The 22,943-nt window shown below is 35.9% G+C and overlaps 1 protein-coding gene across 1 annotated transcript in view; it reads left to right on the forward strand.

Moving 5' to 3' along the window:
* Positions 1-22,943, forward strand: part of EYS (eyes shut homolog (Drosophila)) — a 69,586-nt gene that overhangs the window by 45,649 nt on the left and 994 nt on the right. The window contains exons 3-5 of the mRNA XM_009864578.1: positions 4,218-4,411; positions 6,641-6,768; positions 13,244-13,358. Of these exons, the coding sequence (XP_009862880.1) occupies positions 4,218-4,411; positions 6,641-6,768; positions 13,244-13,358 (437 nt within the window). The remainder of the gene's footprint in view (positions 1-4,217; positions 4,412-6,640; positions 6,769-13,243; positions 13,359-22,943) is intronic.

Consider the following 22,943-nt stretch of genomic DNA (forward strand, 5'->3'; position numbering starts at 1 on the left):
TTTTTAGTCTTCCATAATTTTTAATTTATTGAAGTAAACCAAACAAGAATTCACTATACTGGAAAAACATGGTGAACTGATCCTATTGATGATGTCATTAATTTCTTGCATTTTTCTCTTTAATCAGGATATGAAATAAAGTTGATAAATTTCATACTAAAATTTCTAAATCAGCTATATCCCATTAAAACATGGTTTCTGCATTTATTTTTCTAAGAATTTGAACAAAATATCATAACTTTGAGTAGCGAATCATTCATCAGTGAATACCAAAGGGACTTGGTATTTTCAGCAAATGTCACTTCTTGGGTCTAACTGAAGGAAGAGTTACTTATGTTGAACTTGTTTACCACGGAAGTACAGAGCATCTATGTCAAATACTACATCTATACTATGTTGTCATTGTTATCAAAGTAAAATAAAAGGTTATTCATCAAATCTATGCAGTCAAAAGTATTAAGGGGCTGGTTAGCTCAGTCAGTTAGAGCTTGGTGCTGATACCACCAAGGTCAAGCGTTTGATCCCCGTTTGGTCCCCATGTGTTGCCTGATCTAATTGAGAGGCGTCCCTGCCCATGACAGGGAGGTTGGATTAAATGATCTCTAAGGTACCTTCCAGCCTAGGCCTAGGCCTATGATTTGTCTTGCACTTTTTGAAATTTAAGGCTTAGGTCTTCAGAATTCCTTTTATTGGCTTGATTTGTCAAACTCATCAGATATGGATGTTCAGGAAAAAGCATGGCTCTTGCTTTTCACACAAGATGCTGAATACAAGAAATTATAAACTAGAGGTATGTCAAATACATAAGCAGCATCAATGATTAAGGAAACATTACAGTTCAAGACTGAATTCTTCCTAAAAGTTATTAGACAGTTGGTAGAGCTTCTTATCTAATTCACTCTAGACAGACCTATGAAAGATGTCACTTGTGTTTAATTTCATGAGTGCAGTTGCTACCTCAGTATCTTCATTTAAATTGACCTGGTTAGGTAATTGGTTATCAATTCACACTGAACACGGTTTTTTTTCCAAATTCACAAAAAGATAAATATAGTATTATACCTATTGCAGGCAAGTGTTATGAAAAAAATAATACATTTTTTTGCCATTCTTGAACCATGGATCTCTTTCTTGAAACATCTCTCAGGTTGTAACTAACAATATTTCCTTATACCAACTCAGGTTTTCCTCTGTTCATCTTATAGCTACTTTTAGTCTTACCTAAAACACATTCCATCTTTCCTTTGAGTAGAGCAGTTGGGATCACTGTTTTGCTGATTTACCTTCTCCTCTTTAATAATGTGGATGAGACAGGAGCACCCATTCTGTCAAATGCGCCCAATAAAATAAAGAAAATAAAAAGATGAGTACTGCTGGGGTACAATATTGTGCTGAACTATAACAGGACAGCTAAATAGTAAATTGAAAAAAAAAGAAACAATTAACCGATCCACCTCACTTCATGTTGCAAATGTTGTCTTATATACACATTAACACCAGTCATTGGCCTTGTTCGGAGGAATGGCCAGCTTTTCCTGTTAGCAAGCCTTAACACTTGCAATATGCTTTTACTGTAACTTGGTTACTATGGTGATGAGGGAAAGCAATAAATGCACAAAAGATTCTTTGAATGTCATCTGAAGCTAAAGAGAAGTAGTGAATATTATGTCCTAAAAGATACAACAAATTAATTTTGTCTTATTCAAACAACTATTTCCAATGAATCAATTGACAAAAGAAAACTGGTTTTTGACCCCTTTTTCTGCTAATAGGATTTTCTTATGCAGTGTTTGTTGCATCAGCTGTTCTGGTATATAATAATAGACAGAGTGTGATATTTGGATCTCTTCCTAAATATTGTTCCACGTACTTACAGTTCCTCTATATATTTGGTGCGTTGGTAAAAGAATTTTTAGAGGCTTGCATACTAATCTGTTAATTGGTTTACTATGAATTAGACATGTTTACATTGCAGTTTACAATTGAGTTAAAAGTATTTTGTTACCATTTCAAAAGTATAAATCTTTTCATAAAGTATAATTTATTATTTTATGAATTTTTAACTCAAGTGACTAACAACATTTTGATTCAAAACATACTACTACTTCAGAATAGATTTATTATGAAGTAAATACTATTGCTACAGTAAATTCTTGAAAAATGCATCTGACGTAATCTGTAAGTATGTGTAGGGATGTAGTTTCAATCAAAGTATGAAGGTACAAGATATGTAAAAATCATATTAGTTACGTAATTTTACAGAAATAAATGGAGGTAAATCCTTAGCTGCTATAATTCTGCTGTATCTTTGACACTGCGTAATTAAAAAATAGTTAATTGTCCAAAATACTTAGGCAGCTCACAAATGTTGAGGTATCCAGGCTGAACATGAGCCAGCAGTGTGACCAGGTCACCAAGAAGGCCAACAGTACCCTGGCCATCAGGAATGGTGTCGTTGGCATGAGCAGGGAGGTGATCGTTCCCCTGTACTCAGCTTTGGTGAGGCCTCACCTCAAGTACTATCTCCAGTTTTGGGTCCCTCACTACAAGAGGTGCTAGAGAGGGTACAGAGGTGGGCTACCAAGCTGGTAAAGGATTTGGAGCATGTGTCGTACAAGGAATGGCAAGGAATGGCTGAGGCTGTTTATCCTGGAGAAGAGGAGACTAAAGGGACACCCTACTACTCTCTACAACTACCCAAAAGAAGGTTGAAGTGAGGTGGGGGTTGGTCTGTTCTTCCTCATGGTGAGTAATTGGACAAGGGGAAATAGCCTTAAGTAGTTTCTCATGTTCCGTTTGGTTATTGTAACCCCAGAGAGGGGTTTACTAATAATAGAATCATAGAATCGTAGAATTGTAGAATCGTAGAATCGTGGAATCATAGAATGTGTTGGGCTGGAAGGGACCTTTAAAGGTCATCTAGCTCAACCGCCCTGCAGTGAGCAGGGACATCTTTAACTAGATCAGGTTGCTCAGAGCCCCACCAAGTCTGACCTTGTATGCCTCCAGAGATGGAGCTTCCACAACCTCTCTGGGCAACTTATTACAGTGTTTCACCACCCTCATAGTAAAAAACTTCTTCTTAATATCTAAACTAAAAAATATCTAAACAGCCCTTCGTCCTGTCACTACACACCCTTGTGACCAGTCACTCCCTGAGTGTCCTATAGGCCTCCTTAAAGCACCAGAAGGCTGCTATATTGTCTCCCTGGAGCCTTCTCTTCTCTAGGCTGAACACCCCCAACTCTCTCAGCCTATCCTCATTAGGAGAGGCATGCTCTCCAAATGTACTATGAGTACATATGCCTGTACTCATAGGAGAGGTACTCCAGCCCTTTGATAATTTTTATGGCCCTCTCTGGACCCACTTCAGCAGGTCCATGACCTTCTTGTGTTGAGGGCTCCAGAGCTGGACAGAGTGGATGGAAGTATAAATATGGGAAAATGCAGAGAAAAGTGATAAAAGGACTGGCTGAGTGTAAGCAGGGTTCAGCTCATTATGCTTCTCTTTCTGAGCCTGCACCTGATTGCTACAGTCTCTTCCTTACTGCTTCTCTGTTATCACTCTGTCTAGTGATGGGCTTTTAAACTGGAGTAACCAGCAACCAAAATGATAGAATTAAGCCATTGTTGCTGTTCATGCTGATGTGAGTGCTATTTCTGTTCATGTGCGGTGAAAGACATTACTCTTCATGTTGATCCATCTAGGCACTGTGTCTGATGTGTGTGTGTGATTGTGTCTGGCTCGATCTGTAAACAGGAATGGAAACAATCTCTTTGGTCTGAAAGTCCTCTGGATTCAGCTTCCCTTAATAATGAATGCTTTAAGAGATATTGTTTTCTGGGACTACAGTTTTGGTTCCTCTTCTTCCTTTGCTGCAGATGAGTTTCATCACTCCCACTTATTTCTACCATATCTATCCACCAAATCAAACAAAACATACAAGGATATTTTTAGTTCTTTGCTTTTAAAATTGTGATAATTTACAGATGCCTAGTCAGTAACTGGACCTTTGCAGTATAGATGATTTAAGAATAGAATAAATAAGAGTGCTTCAGTTCTTTCTGAAAGAAATTAAAAATACAAGGAAAAAAAAAGAATTACTTAGAAATAATAAGTAAGCAAAAAATAGTTATGAGATAATATCTATGGTCAGACTATCAAGAAGCATGATTCACTCAAATACTCCCCAATTTTTTATGTTTATTTCTTTTAGGTCCATTTTGTGAGGAACCAACGGATCCTTGTGCACCTCAGCCATGCCTGCATGGGGGCACATGCCGATATTTTCAGACTGGATATGTTTGTCATTGTCCTGTTGGTTTTCTTGGTCACAACTGTGAAATTGATATTAATGAATGTTCTTCAAGACCATGTCAAAATGGAGGTACATGTATAGATTTGCCAAGCGTAAGTATAAAGTTTATATGTCCATATTTGAACACAGAATTGTAGAATCTTATCACAGAATAACAGAATTGTAGAATCGAATCATCAAATCATCGAATCATAGAATGGTTTGGGTTGGAAGGTACCTTAAAGATCATCTAGTTCCAACAGCCTGCAACGGGCAGGGACACTTCCCACTATACCTGGTTGCTCAAAGCCCCATCCAGACGGGCCTTGAACATTTCCAGGGATGGGGCATCCACAACTCCTTTGGGAAACCTATTCCTGTGGCTCATCATCCTCATTGTAAAAAAAAGTCTTCCTTATATCTAACCTAAATCCACTCTGTCTTAGTTTAAAATAATTTTTCCCTGTGCTATCACTACAAGTCTCTCTCAATCTTTGTTATAAGCCCCCTTTAAGTGTTTAAAGGCTACAATACCATTTGTCTGGAGCTTTCTCTTCTCCATGCTGAAAACCCCCAACTCTCTTAGCCTTTCTCTATGGCCATTTTTCATGGCTCTCCTCTCGACTTGCTCAAGCAGATCCATGTCTTTCTTATGTTGGGGGCCTCAGAACTGAACATAATACTGCAGGCGGGATCTCAAGAGAGTGGAGTAGAGAGGGAGAATCACCTCCTTTGACCTGCTGGCCACACTTGTTTTTATACATCATAGGATATAACTGTTTTTCTGGGCTCAGAGTGCACATTGCTAGCTCATATCCAATTTCTCATCCACCAATATCACTAAATCCTTCTCCACAGGGCCCCTCTTAATGCACTCAGGCATGATTTTGCCTTTGTGAAGCCGTGTTTGTTGTTTCTAAGCATCTCCATGTCATCCATACTCCTTGACATGTATTCCAGAAGGATTTGTTCTATGAATGTGCCAAAACATTTATTGCTAACAGAAATTTTGAAATTCTGAAATTAAAAACTTTACATTCTTCATGAAGAAACACAGCATTTTCAGTTCAGTTCCTTGGTGGTCACTTAAAATCTACCAATGTAATTTCTTTTTTTTTTTCCTCTTTCTCTAACAAAGTCTTCTGATATAAAACGTAATACATGAGTCATCTTTATTAATGAATGTTATTTTCCTGTTCTTGTTTCTCCTGTGGTATCTGCTTTTAAATCTTTTTCTTCCTTCTTTTTTCTTTCTGTAAAACAGAATAAATTCATGCAGCCTCAAAAAAGTTTGATAATTGAGTCATATCTGGTCATATTTCAAAATACATTGTTGATATTGTTTCATTAGCATAACTACTTCAAATAGCTGTGATTATACAGAAACAAAAGAGTGAAAGAAGAGTTCAAAACCTCAGTTATCTCATACCTATGATATACACTCACACAGAAGGGGCAAAAGAGACATCTAAATTGCTGAACAAATTGGTAGACTTCCAAGTAATACAGTCTGCCTAAAGATTATGTCTAGTAGATATACTAGCACATATTATATCATAATTTCTGTAGATAAACAGATGCAGTAATTTGTTTCAAATGTATAGAAGTCTCCCAGTACACATTAAAATAAAGTTCTCCAAACACGACTTTAAGACCGATTCTAAAGAAACACGTAAACACTTCTAATTTCACTGGGGAAACAAACACTTATATATTTTCCCTTTTTTTTCTGACATCTCAAGGCCTATAAATGATATTACATTCTATATAAAAATAAGAGTGAGTGCATCAACTCTAAGAAATATTTTTGTTTGTAAAATCACTTGCTGTTCTTACTGTGCAAATTACAGATTGGCAGATATCTGTCACCGTCATAGAGAAGCGTATCTGTGCAGGGGAAAAAGCATGCACACCATTTTCTTTCCTACTCTAGTTTGTGACTATTCTTTGGTATACATTCACTATTTCATATACATCTGATGTACCTTATGGGCTGTTACTGTGGTAGATGCAAATGTTACTGTGGAACAAATTCAGAAATAAGGAAAAATTATAAATTAATTATAAAGTTCCTTCTTGATTTTATTTGTGAAATTGCAAAGCCAGCCAGATTTAGAGCTGATATATTTCCGGCTAGTAAACACAACTCTGGTATAATCTGTACTGGAAGGCCTATTCCACTTGTCCTAAATTATGTTTGTAATCTGTCTAGGGCTAAGACTGCTTTTTGTTCTTTGTACTCTGTTTAAAGCGATGAAACCCTGAACTAGTTCGGTTAGCTATAGTAAGGGAACTAAACGCTAGTTCCTGTATTGCCTTTCTAATTTCCTTCTCTTCTACAGGATGTGGCATGTACCTGTTTGCCAATATTCACTGGCAAGTTCTGCGAGAGAATATTGAACTCATGTGAGTTATTGCCTTGCTTAAATAATGCTACATGTGTAGCTCAACAGCAGAACTATAACTGCCGGTAAGAAAATAATTTGTCTCAGTATTTCATTGAAATACTTGATCATATCCCACTGATTACACAATGAAAAGACATTGTCCATCACAAAGGACATAGAAAACTATACACTTTATTTTTTAAAAACTATTTTTTATGGTGCTCTACTCTGCTACTCTTGAAAATTCTTGAAGTTCTTCAAAATATTTGAAGAATTTAATGAGTTATAAATTGTGTCATCATTATTTCTGTAAGATGAAATACATAAATCCTGGCTCACTGGTGACAAATGAGACAATTATACCACAGGTATAACTATTATTCTTGGTGTGTGATGTTTATGTTTTTTCTGAAAGGATAAGACAACTGATATAATTTCTAATTCACAGACATGCATTAACAGGTCTTAGATTGCTCCTTCAACCAGCGTATTAAAAAGTATTCAGAAAGACTATGCTAAAAATTATTCATTTGAAAATAACATAAGTGACTCAGTATATAATTTCATTCCATTTCAAATAGCTTTTTAGATATTTTCTTATGCCACTAAGGAGTACAATTTGTCCTCTTCCCATTTGCTTTGCTTTCATCTGTCTGACTGAAGTAAGTTCCACTAAGAATTACTGGAAGTGTATTAAATAACTTTCCAATTTTAGGATATTCATAAAAGCAGAAAATTGAAAGCTGTGATACATAGAGACCTGAAAACACATTATGAATGAACTTAGAAACTGCAAATATGTAACAGAAGTACAGAACATAAAGTTACAGTCCATCAGAAAAGATTGAGTTGGAAAGTCTGGAAACTAAATTATAAGTACAGCCATGGTTATAATTTTCCCAATGAAGAAAAAAGAATTTTGCTTATACTTGCATGTAAATAGACATATACATACATACACACACATACGAGCGCATAAACACAGTTAGATCTTTGTGACAGAGAGACTTGCAAGGTTCAAGCTGGCGATCTGTTTGAATTTCACTCACAGGTCCAATACACGAACTTCACTGCAAGGTTTAAATTATCAGTTTATTAGAACTTCACTTACAGGTCCAGCATACCACTACCGCAGGGTTAATGGATACAATGGAAGAATGCATTACTGCAGTTTCAGAAAGAAAATCCAATACAATACACAAGATACACTGTTACAAAACTTAGTGATTCCTGGAAACTAGAACAGTGTGGATTTAAGAAGTGCACAAATTAGTAACAATAACAATCTCAAAGTAAGCCACACGTGTTATTCACCTATCCTCTCTCAGGTAAAGGTTCTCAATCCCAGGGAAAATGTCCTTATCTGACATCTCTAATAAGGTGGTAGACAGGTACAGTCCAGCTGTATAGCTGGAAAAAAAAAAATCTCCCCCAAATCCTACAGCTTTTATACTGTAAGAATGACATGTGGGGGGCAGAGGTATGCCTGAGGGACCAGACCATCTAGAATGTTTATCTTTGGTGGAATGATGAGATTTCCCCTTATCTCTCCTGGAAGCCCCCTACTAATTTTATGCTAAATAACACACCATTGACTCGGACAAATTAACATATCTTTATTTACTCAGCCTAATTTAGCATATTTTGCACATACATGATTTACTCAGCTGAATTTAACACATTTCAAGAATAGATAGTGGTTGAATATGAGACTCAGAGTAAAATGTTTGTTACCTGGGTTTTAGTTCTACTCACATTTCGGTCCTTTACTGTTTCATTAAGGGATAACTCAGGTCTGGGTCATTTTTCACAGCCCTGCTTAGGTCTGTTAAGGCAAGACAGGGCTGAGCTGAATTAATATCTCCCTATATCTTACCCTTATTCACCAAAATCTGTTCTGTGGGTATACGCACAATCTTCCCACACAGATATGTACAGCACAGAACAAGTGTTAGAATTTATTTTCTAATATTTTAAACCAAAATACAAACTACTACCAATTTGCTATTATATAGCCAGTCTTTCACACAGTATGCTAGTACGAGTTAGTATGATATGTAGCCTGAAGATCACATTTAAAAATATGCGTAACATGAACAATTAATATCAAGTTGCAGATTATCTTTCTTTATAAAAAAAATCTTGACCCTGTGAACAATGCAGGTGAGACAATTTATAATTTCACAGTACGCTGGTAAAAATTATCTGTGCCGTGAATTATATTGTACCATGGTTAATAAAAATAGCCCTAGAAAGTCATGGTGATTTAACAATCTTTCCATTAATACATTATGTGAGAATAACAGTGCAAGTTATTATTTAGATCAATATAACAGAAAGTAAAAATGGGCAATTAATGACCCACTTATATTGATTATCAGGCCAATCACTTAAATTATGTGGTAAAGCTAGTTAACTGAGGTTTTAGTTTTGGGCTCAGATAGTACATCCTGTTAACTGTTAATATCAAGTGTTAAAATCCTATTAATATCAGTGGTGCTCAGATTTTACCTTTAATATTTCTGTATTTTTCATGTACTCAGTTTTACTATCTGTAAAATACACATTTAATAAGACAGGCAAGACACATGGCAAGGCAGTTTGAGAAATTCAATAGGTTATAAACATTATTTTTAACACTAAAAATGTTCTAAAAAGGGAGATAAGAGCCTAGAAGGAACTCTATGAATAATGTATCCTTCAACTTTTTCTAACATTGAGTGTTTGGCCCTATACATACCATTTAAGTAAAAGCTTCGGATAGTGTTCAGTCTACATAGCTTTTGCTAACTTCAGAAAGGGACTTATTTCTTCCAAAGAGAAGTATCCAGCACAGGTGAGATAAAGAATGTTCTGAAGGTTCCAAGTTTTCTCTGTACCAAGAAAACATGGAGTGCTGTCCTAAAACAGATACTAAAAATGCAGACTCTTAATATTAGATAAATATGGCAGTATTGGAACTTAGTTTCAAAAGAATCTTAGAATCACCAAATGGCCCAGGTTGGAAGAGACCTGGAAAGATCATCTATTCCAAACTTTACTGGGAAAGAGACCTTAGATTAGATTAGATTAGATATCTAGCATCCTGTCCAATCACATATCAAAAACCTCCAGTACTCAGCCTTAGTTTGGACATTCAGTCCCTTGAAAGCTTCAATTAGTAATTGTAATATTTTTAGCATTTATTGTTAATAAATAGAAAAAGTTTTCCACGTTTCTTGTGACACTAAATCAATTCTCTATCACTTAATCCCAAATATTTAATAAATGTAAATTTTTTGTATATTTATTCCTGTATACTTGGACAGAGACATTTAGATGAGAGAAAGCATTTTGAGGGAATATGAGTCATGTACTTTTGATGAAGAGACCAGATCCAGTAATTTGGCTGTAAGGGTTGTAGTTTTGCCAAAGACAGAGTGCTGAAATGTAGAGGAGGTGTCAGCTTGTATAGAGGGTGAACAGCCAGCAGATTTTGTTATTTTGTGGATTCAAAATTCTCTTTGTAAATTTATATCTTGTATTAGCTATCTGAATGACAGAAGATTTTGGAAGCCTGACAGTTTCAGTTGTGTTAAATGGAAGCTTTCTGGCTGTGAGTCAAGTTTTAATTCATTTTGCCCAAAAAGAAACCCACCACCAACCATGTTGCTTTGTTCAGGAGGCTTGGTGCTTTTCATTCAAAGTTTTAAGTAGAGGTTTTGTCTCGTTTTTGGTCATAATTGTCAAATACTGTAGGTAATGAGTATGTCTAGTTACCTCAGAAAAAAAACAACGTGTTTCATTCGGTAAAATAGTGTTTCATGTTTATAGTACTTTAACATTTTAAATAAATGTAATGGTGTTTAACTCACATGCATATACAAATCCAAATAATGGCTGAATTGATATTTTTACTTCTTTTTTTCTGTTGTTTTGCTTACCCTATCTTGCGTGCTTCTCCTTATGTCCAAGCTGAAGTCTGCTTATATTCACCATCATCTCAGCTTCTGTCTACTTATTTTTTCTTCTTTGGGAAAACAATTATTTTCTATTCCAAACATACAACTAAACAGACTCAATTTAATTTTCTCCAATTCAGTTCTGATGTATCATTATCTTGTACCCTAATTCCATCCTTTCAGTCTTGATATCATATAGAACTTTGTGCTAAGAATCTAACAGTAGCATTTTTTCTTAAATGTCAAAATTTAAAGTGGATTCAAATACACAGTGAACAAGGATATCCATCACAATAAATTGTGATTGTTTATATCTTCTATTATTGGTGTTTTTTAGAACAATAAAAAGTCACAAAAAATGTGAAACTGTGCTCTGAGGAAATTTGTTCCATTAACATCATCTTTGGAACTTTGCTGTCAACTTTCTTGTTGTTAATTTACTCTCAACTTCTCTGACGTTGGTATGTCTATCGTAAAACAATAAAAATAAAAGTAGGAAAAATGAGCAAATGTAAAAGTTAGAAGAAGGAACTTCTAAAACTGGCTTGTTAAGTCATCTGTTGGGAAAAAAAAAAGATTAGATTACCTAAATAAATTGAACTAAAAAATATAGATCTTTCATCTGATTTCAGATCATAAGTAAAATAGCAAAGCAAATGTTGTAATTTAGTTGCTCTAATTTGGTTTAAAGTGCTATTTAGAATGAAATTATAAAAAAAATATATATAATATATATATCAATGAATGATACTACAATATAAAGGACAACAAAAATGCTATTTGCTGATGTGAGTACATTTGTTTAAAGGGAAAAATATGTATGTAACTATCTGATGTCTTTGAACATGCTGAAGTAAAAGCAGCTAAGTATTATGAAAAAGTCCTTTTAGCTACAAGACATGAACTGGAAATTTATTAAGAAAGGACTTTGCAAGAATTTTGATTCCAAGTACATGAAATGGTAGAATATAGTTATAGGATTTATATACAGCAATATTTTCAAGAGGAGAGTGAGGATTATGTAGTTCATTGTTATTTGCATAGAGTGTCCTCCTGTGGTTGTCTCTATACTAGTCTCAAAGAACGTAACTAGAGGTTTTTCCATAGTCATCTACTTCTGTCCAAATGGTCCTATGCATAGACTATGTGGGTGCTCTTCAGGAGTTACTGGGGAAATTCAGCCTGTTTAACACTTGGCCAAAGATGATTTAAGCTTCTGGACACTCTAGATGCCTCTGTGCATCCCTTGGAGGCATAGCCATACCCACTGATCAGCATCTTTAACTGAGTTAGAAAATACTGTTAACTCATATTTTTTATCCATTGTTGTGGCCTGACTATCTGCTATTGAAAATATATCCTTTTCTTTTGTATGCTGTGTAGCTGTAAGAGGCTTCATGCATTCTAAAACTGGGGATAGTGTTATTTTTTAAAATGGGAAAACATAAACAACACAACTGAAACTCATATCCGCTAGGAGTAAGAGCATAGAAAGCAGAAGAAATTCATTATTATCTTTGTGATTTCCAGCATCTGGACTGTGTCATTAGAGAAAGTACCTCTCAGAAAAAGCTAAAGAGACTTCCCATCTGTTACTTTTGGGTTCCTTCACAATCACAAATTTTCAGCTAACTAGCCTTTTGTTGTCTCTTCTACTTAAATCTTTTCTTTCCATGCTACCAGAAAAAGCCTTTAGCAGAGGAAAATGTTAAGCATGTCTGCAAGAACATATTAAAGTGAATTTGGCAGGAAACATGTATCTATAAAAACAAAAGAGAAAGTTTTTGCAGTCTGGATTTTACTTTTTGCACATTTTAGGAAAGCTCCAAATATTAAAATATTTTTCTACACTGTCCATTATTCCGTTTGAATAAGGCTTGTTTAGTATCCATTTGAATCTCATCTTTTTTATTTGTATATTTTTTAAAAACACTGGAGGGCTAGACAAGAAAAGTATTTTCTCTTGCTAATGACAGGTGCTGACACAAAGCAGAAGAAATGTCTACGGTTCCTTTTGCCATAAAAGTTATCTGTGGCTCCATCGGCCTCACATGGAACTACCAAATTCACAAAAACAGAATGCTAGTTTTCTCCTTTAAAGAAAATATCAAATTACAAATAAGTAATTAAAAGACAATCCTGTATTGTTCTCTCCCAGATTCCTTACATTTCTCTTTACATACCTAAGCATGTCATTATTGACTACTTTTTTAACAACTAGAAATTATTGTTGCTAAATACTTTAAAGCCCATTTATCATCACATTTCCACTTATTTCTCTCTGATGATTTCCTTTCTAACAGATTTCCAAAACCTCATTTATAGCTTTTTGTTTAATATTATCTCATTATAGATTGTTTTTGTTTCCAGAACTTTATAGAAAGTATTGATATCAAAATGCTCTAATCAATGAAAAAAATATTTTATGAAGCAGCCAAAATATCCAGAATCATGCAACTGATTTCAATTGCTTGAAAGCATGTTCTGTTTATTTTAAATAACATATGAGATCTGTTTTGTTACTGCAAGAACATTATTTAATAGAATTATGGAACATAATTAAATACAATTAACTTTTAAAACGTAAGTCTTCTAAAATACACTGGTGTATTTGCAGCTGCATGCCAGGATTCACTGGAAAGAACTGTGAGGAAGTAATTGACTACTGCAGGCTGCTCAGCATCAACTGTCTGAATGAAGGATTGTGTCTTAACATAATTGGAGGATTCACTGTAAGTAATTTAATACATGTTAAACTAATTCAGTGCTTCAAAGTATAAAAGCTTCAGACAAACAGAATTTGAAATGCATTCATTACTCTAAGAGACAAGAGGGATATACATTTATGTGTTTTATTTATTTAAATCAATAGCACAAGGACAATTCACTTGTGTGATATGGATTTTTTTATTACTTTTCTACTGGGAGCATGTTTGGTACTGTATCAAGAAAGAGAACTGAAGAATATTTTTATAGCAAAAAGAATATATAACTAATTATTGTCCAGTGCTATTATACACACAGATAACCACAGCCATGTTGAAGCCATTAAAAATACCTTGCTTGAACAGAGAACATCTGTTGCCATTGTTTTAACCAGAATCACATCAGTAATCTAAATATAAACACATTTAAACTTAATACAAACTTAGAAGTTTGATGATGAAACCGCAATGTGTGGAGGTTGATTCCAATTGACCGTTTAAAATTAAAAAGAAAAGCAATTCGGTTTGTTTTAACTCTCTGAATAGCTCCTCAAGATGTTAGGCAAAATCCATCCTGTACCAAGATTCTTCTAGTCATAGCTTGTCAAAAAGGAGGAGATAATTGTTTCTCTAACAGCAAAACAACTTAAAGGTCACCCTCAACAGCCACTCATTCTGCAAATAATGGGAGGTGATTAGAAAATCACAGAATGGCTGAGGTTGGAAAGAACCTCTGGAGGTCACCTTGTCCAGCACCCTGCACAAGCAGGCCCACTTAGAGCCATTTATCTAGTCCTAGTCCACTTACCTGTATGAGTAATCAGATAAAATGTATTAGGGTTGCTGTTACTCCTTCCTGCAGGAGAGCTGGATCTGAGGGTGACTGCAAGGCCTGAAGGGACAATATCCTCACCAACAAAAGATGCAGTCCCTCAATACCCACAAGAACCCAGCAGATCCACAGATTCAGCCAAAATTCCAGTGAACACCAGACAAACCCATAGTCATAAAGCAGGTTTGTGGCTAAGCTGGGTAGTTTAGGTCAAGAGATCATAAACAACAAATTACAAGTCTGGATACAGGCAAATGGACAAAGTATCTCTGGAAAGGATTTAGTGCAAAGACCTGAGCTTATATGCAGCTCATGAATAAACAAACTAAAGTGTGGACATCTCAGAAGCAAGTTCTGTTTTCACAGTAGGGTGAAGTGACCGACAGTGCTGGGCCACGTCAGAGATGTCTTTAAGCATGGCAGTTAATCTTGAGAGAGAGGGGAAAGAGATCTCCAAGGAAGAGTGCAGAGAAAGACCGTAGGCTAGTCGGGCCAATTAGAGCCCATTGATGCATTCAAGGTCCTGACAGTTTCCCTGAATATTTCTTGCATTCAATTGTTCATTTAGTTCAAATACCATTGCCTTTCTTGTAACCACAAAACTTAAAGGGATGTTGATATTTTCTCCCCAACACTTTCCACCTGACACCTTGTGTATGCTCTTGTTCCTTGAGTCTTACCTGATCTTAAAAGCATCATATACACGTGACCAAGGATTGTTTCTCCTATTTACTTATGGAAACAAAGACAAAGGAAGCTTCCAGTCATTTGTTCAAATTGGCCAGCCCAAAATTTTGCATTTTGTTCTGAGCATACATCCTATGTCAGATACTGTTGTGGACTAAAGTGTCACTAAGAATTAAATTCATACCACTGTTGACTGAATTACAGTCTCCCAATTGCTGTTTCTTGTCCTTTCCCTTAGTCCCTGACCTTAATTGTCAGAAGCAGCTGTTTAGGTTGACCTGTTACTCATTCAAATGCTTGCACTTCCACAGATATGCAATCATATCAATAACACATCTGTAAAAAGAATTTTATGTAAGAGCATGATACAATTAGTGAATTAAATACATGTAAATGATAATTTCAGAAATTAATGAATACTGTATTACTGAAAGAAGTAAGAACATGGACGTGCTGGAGCTACTCAAGTCTTTGTCCAACCTGGCCTTGAACACCTTCAGGGAGAGGGCATCCACAACGTCTCTGGAAAATTTACTTCAAAGTCTTGCCACCCTCGTACCGAAGATTTTTTTTCCTAAGATCTAATCTAAATCTATTCTCCTTCAACTTAAACCTATTTACCTTTGTTCTATCACTGGACACTCTTGTAAAAAGTCCCTCTCAGCCTTCCTGTAGGTTCCCTTCAGGTATTGGAAGGCAGCTATTAGGTCCCCCCAAAGTCTTCTCTTTTCCAGACTGAACAACCTCAGCTCCTGCACCTGTCCTCATAGAAGAGGTGCTCCAGCCCCTGGATCATCCTTGTGGCCCTCCTCTGAACATGCTCCAACAGATCTATGTCCCTCTTATGGTGGGGATACCAGAACTGGATGCAGGATTCGAGGTGGGGTCTCACGAGAGCAGAGCAAATCACCTCTCTTGAATCACCTCTCTTGACCTGCTGGCTACATTTCTCTTGATACATTCCAGGATGAGGTTGGCCTTCTGGGCTGCATGAGCGCACTCCTGGCTCATGTTGAGCTTCTCATCTATCAACACTCCTAAATCCTTCTTTTCAGGGCTACTCTCAACCCACTCTGTGCCCAGTTTGTATTTTTGCCTGGGATTGGTCCGACCCAGGTGAAGTACTTTGCATTTTGACTTGTTGAAGCTCATGCAGTTTGCACCAGCCCATTTCTCAAGCCTATCAAGGTCCCTCTGGATGGCATCTCTTCCCTCAAGTGAGTCCATGGCACCACATAGCTTGGTGTCATTGGCAAACTTACTGAGGGTGCACTCAGTGCCATCATCCATGTTGCTGACAAAGATGTTGAACAGCACTGGACCCAGAACAGACCCCTGAGGAACTCCACTTGTCACTGGTCTCCATGTGGACATCGAGCCATTGACCACAACTCTTTGAGTGTGACCATCCAGCCAGTTCTTTATCCACTCAGTGGTCCATCTGTCAAATCCGTGTCTCTCCATTTTAGAGACAAGGATGTTGTGTGGGACAGTGTCAAACACCTTGCACAACTCCAGGAAAATGACGTCCCTTGCTTTTCCCATGTCAGCCAGCACTGTAGCTTTGTCGTAGAAGGCCACTAGTCAGGCACGACTTGCCCCTAGTGAAGCCATGTTGGCTGTCACCCATCACTTGGTTATTTTTTATGTGCCTTAGTACAGCTGCCAGGAGAATCTGTTCATGATTTTACCTGGCACAGTGGTAAGGCTGACTGGTCGGTAGTTCCCTGGTTGTCTTTGGTTCCTTTTCTAAAGATGGGGGTTATGTTCGCCCTTTTCCAATCTGTGGGAACCTCACCAGACTGCCAGAACCTCTCAAATATGATGGTTAGTGGCCATCTGACAATTTCAGAATCCCAAATGAGAGAAATTTGCCTGTGGAATTTTTTTTTTATTATTTTTCATTTTACTAAAGCTGATTTGGAAGTACATTCAATTCATTTGTATAAGTGACACTAAGCAGTCCTTCTAAAATAATCCTACTGCAAAAGAATTCTTAAAAGTCAAAAAACTAAGATGTTAAATCTTGATATCTAACTTAAAAAAAATTATTTTTGTTTGGAAATTAATCTCTAGTTTTGTTCAAAATGTACTAGATATTTAAAATTGAAACAGTAAAGGGTTTTTTCATTATTCCTATAAATTATTGTCACAAGTCCTTGATCACTAATTAGTATCACTTCTAAGTAATTATAATATTAATCATTACTCTGCTTACATTTTTTTGTTTTAAGTTATTTACTATATGTTTCTAAAATTATTTTTGTTTCTGTTAAGAAATCCCTCTAGAGAATGTACATTAACTTTACACTAAATAATAATGTTTAGCTACAGGAAGCATTTAGTGGTGGTGTTGTTTTGTCAGATAAACATGGGAATTGTTAATTCTTAAGAAGTGGAACTTCTTGCATTTAATATTCTCTTATTTCATATTTTTATATCTCAATTCTCATATCTCAGAGTACAGCTCTAATAGTAACAAATAATTTCCTTTTTTCTTTCTATTGTTGCCCATCATCCTAGAAATCAAAGTCATGATGTATATATTGAGAAGGGATTTATCAAAAGGAAAGTAGCTAACATAGCTCAACAAAAACAGATCACATCAGACAAAGCAGATTTAATGAGAACACCTGAGAGATAGATGGAGAAATATTTTCTGCTGCAACTCCCTTATTAAGCAAAATAAATAATTTAATAGAGCAACTTGAATTCTAAGGAGAAAAAACCTAGATCTTGATTACTTTAATGGGTATAGTCAATCAAATGTATTGAAACAGGAAGGTTGTTTTGTTTCAAAATAATTGCATGTTCTGCGTTTTGTAACACACACCCCATATATACCTCACTCCATCCAGATGAAGCAGAAGATATCATTTATGAAGCTAGATGTACATGTTATGGCCTGTAAAAGACTATAAAAGACCTAGAACTCTGTCTAACATAAATGTTGAGGGTTTTTTTTCAAAATTAGAAAATGTACAAACTGATTAAGATTTTATTACTACTACAGTATAGGCTTGAAGGTCTATGAGGTAGTCGTTATTCTAATTTTAGGATTTTAAATAGGGAGTTTTTTGTAAACAATATTAAATTAACTAAAAACTGAGTGAATTAACAAAATTAAAAAATAGTAAGAAGAAAATTGTTGTCCCTGTGACTATTTTAAATGGACTTTATGGCAATTTGCTTTTGAAATAGTGGGATTTAGTACTTTGATTTAGTAGGAAACGCAAAACTCCTCCTGTGCAGATGACCACAGAAAATGGTAGTATAGATAATAACAAGCAAATCTGATCAGGATTCCTTGCTAGGCTATACTACTTAAAAAAAAAAAAAAAAAAAAAAGTGCATTCTGAGACAGGCAAATGTAATGCTGTAAACATAGGAAAAAGAATGTGAGTTACACAGCAGTGATTGCTTCCTGATAGTGAAAAAGAAGACAAGTTTTAGTTCAGGGTGGGTATTTGATTTGACATCACACTATTGATGAGGACAGACAGACAATCCCCTGTAGTGATAAATAGAGCATTTGTGTAGAGAAGCATTTGTGGTCATACTTCTGTAACGGTCAGTGGAGGGTATATCACAGGCAGTTTTATCATATAAGTTGTTTTAACAAGGTTGGAAAAGTAGACAACTCTACTGACAATGAATTTCATAGTAAGACAATATTTTCTAACTACATTCTCAAAAGTATGTACAGATTCACAAAGTTAAGCCAGTCCATAGACTATTAGTATTCCTCAAAAGAAAAACAAACAAAGATATTTATTTAAAGTATTTAACACTGGGTACCAAAAAAATGTTGAAACCACATTAACAAGTGTACATAGTTTTGTGCAGATGCTTATTCTATACACTACTGATCATATAAGGAGCATTTTGGTAGGTAATAAAATATGTTGTAATGCAGTGTATTAGTAGTTTTCCATCAGATCACATCTGACCTGTCCTAGTGTATAGCTTCATGAGACATTAAATTTCATGAAGATCTGTGGGATCCAAACCCCACAGTTCCCCACAGTTCCCACAGAAGGCTAAAGGCTAGAAAACTTATTGTGGATTGCTTCTAGCAGTCAATGCAGCAGATTAATTCCACTGATATTTAAAGGCTGGAAAAAGAATTATGTTTCCCAAAGTTGCTATGAATACTGAAAATATATAAAAAAACCCAAACACCACACTTTCTTTGGGCTCTGTAGAAAGTCAGATACATGATGTTTACTTTTTTAGCTGATTTCAAAACTGTAAAAACATAAGATTGTAGCCTTACCTCATTTTAAGAAATCCATACATCATTTTGAGAAACCATTTTAACAGGTGACAAAGGCAGTGTTTGAACATTACAGATCTTCTTCTTTCAAAAAATACTATTATGTAAAATTCTATTATTTACTATTGATTTGTCAATTATTGCAAGAATTCTGCTATTGAATTTCGCCTGTTTTGCAGCTGCAGTACTGGAATCACTTTTTAAAATCTCTCTATTTTATTTATTTATTTATTCTAAGTTTAACAGTGGTTATAACATAACTTATTTTTCTTTTATATCCGCCACAGGAAAATTTTTAATTAATATCTTGATTTGGTCACTTTATTGTTAACATTTCTACTTACTCAGTATTAGAAGACAGGGGTCATTATTTTAAGGAAAATTTTAAACTAAACCAGGTTTAACATATACTATGCTTTTACATTTACTAAAGTGTGAGCCACTTGCTGCCTCCAGCAGAAGTTTATTCAAGAAAACTATTCATCTTCATTATTTTGACAATATGACAACCTGTTTCTTAAAAATATTTTTTAAAATGATCTGCCCAGGGAGACACATTTCAATAGACATTTCTATTCTGATGGCAACTTTCACTTCTCTTAAATGGATTTTAAAAATGAAAAGTCAATGTTCTTAATTGGCAGTTGGTAATAATTTCCTCAGCATTCTTAATCTGGATGTCTAAAGCAATTTATTGCCATAGGTATCTGTTATCCCTGTCTTTATGTGAAAACAGGGGAAAGATGAACAATTCCCAAAGGACATCTGACACAAAAGAAAAAGCTGTTGTTTATTTCAAGCTAGTCATATTGTTGCCACATGCTAACTACCTGGGGAGATATACGGTTTTGTATAGAGTTCTCCCTCTGAGTTACAGTGGCTCTATCAAAGCCTCCGGCACAAGCAGTTTGGGCAGGACTAAAAAGTAAACAGGGCATACAAGCAAGGAATCACCTGGGAATGTAAAGTTTCCCCTAGGTCCTACAGTGGAATCAGGTATCAAACTATCTACTTATCCACAGAAGGTAGCTTACAGGAAAAAAACCAAGTGGCATAGCAGCAGTGGAGATATTTCTGTCTACTGAGGTTTAGGGTTGGGCTGGCCACTAAATTCTGACAGACGCTTTCTGTGATGTCCTCATCACCCTTCCAGGGTTGGATAACCAGGGAACAATGGAGAAACTTTAAGGTTGGAAAAAAATTTGAACAAGTTTAATGAAATAGAAAATAATTCTAACAATAACGATGTTGAACTACATACAAATACAAACAGGTATGTAAATGCATTCAAAGATAAAAATGAGTATGTTTACTACAGAACCTGCAGCTTCCAGATGATAAGTAGATCCCAGCAGAAGAAAAAAGTTCCAGACTAGACTTGGCAGCAGACATAAGTAACCGAGCAGAAAGTCCAGATAAAAGTCAAAAAAAAACCAGAACAGGAAACATTGGAGCAGTTGCGCTGCTCTCACTCAGCGAGCCAGGGGAAGGTGACCTGTCTCAATGAATAGTGCTCCTCTGCAGCACAAAAACAGGAGGCAGGAACATCAGCAGCACAGGGACAGATGACAAAGAGCCAAGAGCAAACCTCTCAGCACATCAAGCATTAAAAGCTCATAAAGCTTTTCTTAGGGGCTCTTTTATACTGAGCAACATGGGAAGAAATACCATGATTGGTCCATTTGGGACACCTGACACATCCTCTCCTCCCCATAGACACTGCTGCCTCTCCTCCCTGTTTGTGATTGCCACATGTAGCAGGAAGCTTTGGAAAGCTTTTATTGTTGCGCTTGAGAAAAAGACTAAGCATGTTGTATTGCCTGAATAACTGTACTGGGCTGACAGGCAAATAAACACTAGAGTAGCATTAAAGGAAGAGACACTAATCTGTGTTATCATTCTAGGCTTTACAATTACACCTATTTTTGGCTATTCAAAGCAAATATTTAAAATTTCTTTGAGAAGGTGTGCTGACACTTGAATGTGAAATTTTATGTTGCAATAATTGTTAGTGGACAACCTGCTGCCTTCCAAAAGACCAGCAGAATTTGCTGCCGATTTCTGGCTGGTGTTCACACAGTGCAGTGCAAGTAGATTGTGCTGTTCAGGAGGAGTGAAGCTAAGCAAAAAGAATTAATTGCTTTAACTCCTATAAGTAATTCACAGAATATGTATTCTGTAAATATCAGGTGCTTACATATGCCTGCAGAACACTGATTAATGAAAAAGTGTACTAACATGCACACCTCTCAGAGACTTGTTCCCCAGTTACTCAATTTTTGCTTTCTTATATAGACATGTGTTTAATAGTGTATATCAAATAGTATGATTCACAACAATAGGATAGAAAATTTAATATAATAGAAAAGATTGGTATCCAAAGTCTTGCCCTGCAGATGGTTCTGTGGCTGTTCATGTTGTATTCTTTTGATCTTTTCCCTCACAAACATGTATCAAAGCCGTAAGTGTTATATTAGGAGTTTTATGGTGTATCTGAGGCATTTCAACAACAAAGTGTGAACTAAGAGAATATACGCTTGATAAAGTAAAATTGTGAGTACAAATGAATAATCAGTAACACCATCGGTTGCACCATTGCAGTTTAAATTTAAAAAAAAGCAAACAACCAGAAACACAACCAAATATGCACTGCACAAAAATTATTGTGTTCTCTGGCAAAGCAGAAGAGGCTTGTATACTTACTCAAAGAACTGTCTTCACCAAAGCCAGTATATTCCATCTGGGGGGATGAGGGAGGGAGGAGAGAGGAGGGACCCTCTCTTTCTTTGTGTTTTCACCCCATGTCAGAAATCTGGTATGTGGTACACATTCAACAGAACTCGTGCAGAAATTACAATCAGGCAGACCAAGTTCCAAGTTTTATCCCTAACCAGATGAGATTTGTCCTTGTGGGTGCAGAACCAGACTCATCAGCCAGCTGTCAGGCTAGGAATCAATCTGCATCTTTTCAGAAGAGTAGCAAGCAGTGCCAAGCCCCGCAGACCTGTGGTACATCCTGCACCAGCCTGACCAGCCTATGTGGAAATCCAGCTGCCACTGCTCCACTTTCCCACTTTGTAAGTTCTTCCCTGAGGAGGCACTCCCAGTCCTAATGCTCTTCAGTAGTACTTTATCCCCACAAGTCTGGCTGAATTTATGACTCAGAGGTAAAGCATCTCCATGCAAAATTAGCAGTAATATTCAGAATTGAGCTACATCAGTCACACCTCTTAGATCTCATAGCTCAGACTTATTTTTAGATAACTCATTTGTATTTAGTGCATGAAAGGACAAATAAGTTCTAGATAACATATCCAGAATTAAGGGGAAGTATAGCTGAGAGAAAACACTACCTTTTTTAACAAATGCAGTTCTTAAAAAAAAAAAAAAAAAAAAAAAGCCCCCTAGGCTCTTTTAAAGCTCTCTACATTGTATCAATCAACATTTGTTTCCTGAGTATAAAAAAGTCATAAGGAAACAAACATTTAATATATTTGGCATACTATATATTAAAGCAGTTGGATGGAGTGATAAAATTGTTATGAATATTTATAACAGCTCTGCTAGCAATGCTAGAAGCAATGAAAATTGGCACTGCAAAATCTAGTGCAGCTTTTATACTTATGTACAACATATAAAATAGATTATTGTCATTTTCCTTTTAAAAAGAATCCGGAATCTCTCCTACTATTTTCTCCCCATGGACTGTCTGAACAATGTAGTCTCATCTCTGTGAAACCATTTTTCCACCATCATTAATTCTACTGATGTCTCTCCTGTATTTGTCCTTCCAGATGACTGTTCAAACAGCAGTAGT

This window comes from Apaloderma vittatum, unplaced genomic scaffold (assembly GCF_000703405.1).
Source record: "Apaloderma vittatum isolate BGI_N311 unplaced genomic scaffold, ASM70340v1 scaffold3462, whole genome shotgun sequence".
In the NCBI taxonomy this organism is placed as follows: domain Eukaryota; kingdom Metazoa; phylum Chordata; class Aves; order Trogoniformes; family Trogonidae; genus Apaloderma; species Apaloderma vittatum.